Source organism: Triticum dicoccoides, unplaced genomic scaffold (genome assembly GCF_002162155.2).
Source record: "Triticum dicoccoides isolate Atlit2015 ecotype Zavitan unplaced genomic scaffold, WEW_v2.0 scaffold130316, whole genome shotgun sequence".
NCBI lineage: Eukaryota > Viridiplantae > Streptophyta > Magnoliopsida > Poales > Poaceae > Triticum > Triticum dicoccoides.
In genome coordinates, this window is record NW_021191756.1 from 1 (window position 1) to 2,914 (window position 2,914).

Genomic DNA, 2,914 nt, shown 5'->3' on the forward strand with positions numbered 1-2,914 from the left:
AATCTTGATGCAGAAATGAGTGGTTGGATAAGGAGTACCCGGGTGCATAGGCTCTAAAACATGTTTTCGGCGCGTGGAGCTAGAACCGGGCGTACAGTAGGCGCTGGAAATCGTTGAGGATCGCGATCTCCATACACATGAGGACGCGCACGCTGCCGTCCCCCTTCCCGCTGTCCATCAGATAGACGAACCCGGCGCGCTCCGACACGGCGCGCAGCATTGCCAGCGGCTTCCCCCACCCGAAGTCCACCTCGTACACCGGCATGCCAAGCCAGCTGATCACCCGCAGCTCCGTCTCTGGCATGCGCCCCGGCACCGGCTTGCTGTCCATCTCGGTGAGCTCGAAGTAGTCTAACGCCGAGCGCACTAGCTCGTCGTCCATCCGACGGACGGCGCTGCTGATCTGGCCGGCCACGAACACCAGGTCCTCCGACTCCGAGGAGGTGACGTCTCGCACCTTGCCAGCCGCGCCAATCCAGATCATCCCGTTGCCGCAGTAGCCAGGCGGGAGCGGTGGCCTCATGCTGCGCCGGACGCTGGCCGGAAAGGTGAAGCGGACGACGCAGATGCACCGCCACACGTGGGCACTCAGGGCGCAGAACGTGCTCACGCGGCCGCCGTCGCCGCCGACGCAGGCACGCTTGAGAGCGGTGACCTGGTCCTTGGAGACGACGAAAGCCTGGGTGATGATGGTCTCCGACGGCTCGACGGATAGGTTCAGCTTGGGGCAGAAGGCCGAGAAGGCGTCGGGCTGGACCAAGGGTGGGGAGCGCGCGCGGAGGAGGGTGCGGTCGTGGAACGGGAGCTCTAGCGCCGCCTCGCCGCCGCCCCTGGAGAAGGCAGACCACGTCTGCAAGAAGTGGAACGCGCTGATGGCGTCGACGGCGACGTGGTGCAGGGCCGTCCCTAATGCCACCCCGCTGCACTTCAAGAAGGTCACCTGGACAGCGCACAAGACGGACGGCGAGTGGTCGTCGACGCGGGGAACAAAGAGCGTCCTCAGCTCGGGCGACGGCAAGAAGCTGCGGAAGTCGTCGATGGTGAGGTCCGAGCGAGCGACGACGAAGAGCGCGCCCTGGCCGGTGCAGTCGATCTCTGCCCGGCCGATGCCGTCCATGCCGAGGCGGCCGGCCAGGGGGTAGAAAGCCACGAGTGCCTTGGCCATCGCCGCCTTGAGCCTGGCCACGTCGAAGAAGTCACCGGGCTCGGAGCGGTACGGGTAGAAGTAGACGGCGGGGGTGTGGCCTCTGTTGACCAGCATGAGGTCGAGCGGGGAGAGCCACATGCCTCTCCTAGGCGTCTCCTGGCAGGGTGCCACCATGCACGACTCCACCACCTCCACCTTGTCCACATCCATTTTCGTCGCTTTCTTCGTAGAAAGCACCGCGCCCATTTTTCTCCTGCTGACTGAGCTGAGGTCGAGTGAAGAGACAGATGTAGCGCTCTTGCAGCAGCTCGCGCGCTTCTCCCATTTTATAGTCTACATGCACAGACGTGCACACGGTCCAGGGGTTTATGTTCTTAATTAAAATGATTTTTTTAATTTGAATTGGATAGTGATGGGAAGGATGTGGATGTTCCCACTTGCATTGTGTCGGCTTTGTACCCTTAAACAGGGAGATTATCATGGTTCAATTCAAATTGTTCCTAGAAAAGACTTGTGTAAACCGTTTTGCAAAAAATAGGTATAAAAAAGTAGACCTCTAAATATGAAGTGAGATAGATGGCTTGGGAATGGTTTTCTGTATGGACACTGTGGTGAATCTGTGGGATAGATCTGAGAGGATATGTTTTTCACAGTTCACTACTTAAAATCTAGCGAAGATGGCATTGGTCGGTAATTTCTTTTGTTTTAAAGTGGATCTAATGGTCGTGGTTTTCTGATGTTTAAAATGAAAGGTTAGATGTTCCTAATTATTGTGAATTTTTCTAGTGTAATTCTTTTTATTCTGTTTAGCTCGGTTAGCCCGTCAAATACTTTTTATATAAAATAGAGAATATGTTTTTAGTTCATTACTAGTACTTCAAATGTAGTGAAGATGGCATTGGTGGGTAATTTCCTTTGTTTTAAAGTGGATCTAGCGGTTGTGGTTTTCTGATGTTTACAATTAAAGGCTAGATGTTCCTAGTTACTGTGGGATTTTCTAGCGTAATTCCTTTTTTTCTAGTTAGCCCGGTTAGCCCGTCAAATACTTTTTTATAGATAATAAATTCCGGTCGCAAATGTGCACGTGGCCCGGTTGCTCGCTCGCGGCAAGTGAGCTAGCTAAATGATACTCTCTCCGTCCTACAATGTAAGACGGTTTTTAAGCTACATTGTCTGACGGAGGGAGTAGTACTCAAAGACAACAACACTGCAGGTGCGCACCACCCACTGATGAACGGGAAAAGGAAACAAGCCAACGGTCCCCTTGATGGCTATATTTCAGCTCTCCAAAATAAATAGATGTCCCACTTCCTCTCTCTCTCTCTGTCTCCATGTCAATCAGCCCACGTAAAAAATGATGCAGATGTGCACGCAACGCCACACACATTTGTTTTTGGGGGGACATGGTGGTTGGAGTTAAGGCACACGAAAATGACAATGGGCAGGAACACGACGGCGACTGGGGGAAGTGGTGGATCCTTGAGAGTGAGAGCAGGCTCGTGCCGTGCGGGGCGTGGTGGCCATGGCGAGTTCATCGTGGATAGCCTACCCTCCGGTACGGTAGGACGATGACGGAGGAAAGCAGCGAAAGAGTGGACGAGCTCGCGTGCTCCTGTTATTGTAGACGAATGGTACAAGGGCACGTGGGGACGGCAATTATGCCTCATGGAAGCGAAGAGGGAAAAGTGTGGATATGAGTGTAGGCCCCCCGTTGTATAGGCGACGGAGTTAGGCATCACCGTAACGAGTCAAGGATGGTGTGCCATT

General features: G+C 54.2%; 1 protein-coding gene across 1 annotated transcript; it reads right to left on the bottom strand.

The window, feature by feature from the left end:
* Positions 1-59: 59 nt before the first annotated feature.
* On the bottom strand, positions 60-1,425 carry LOC119343505 (putrescine hydroxycinnamoyltransferase 1-like). Its single transcript, XM_037614425.1, has one exon. The coding sequence runs from the start codon at positions 1,391-1,393 to the stop codon at positions 80-82; it is 1,314 nt and encodes a 437-aa protein (XP_037470322.1). The 5' UTR covers positions 1,394-1,425; the 3' UTR covers positions 60-79.
* Between the last annotated feature and the right edge of the window lie 1,489 nt (positions 1,426-2,914).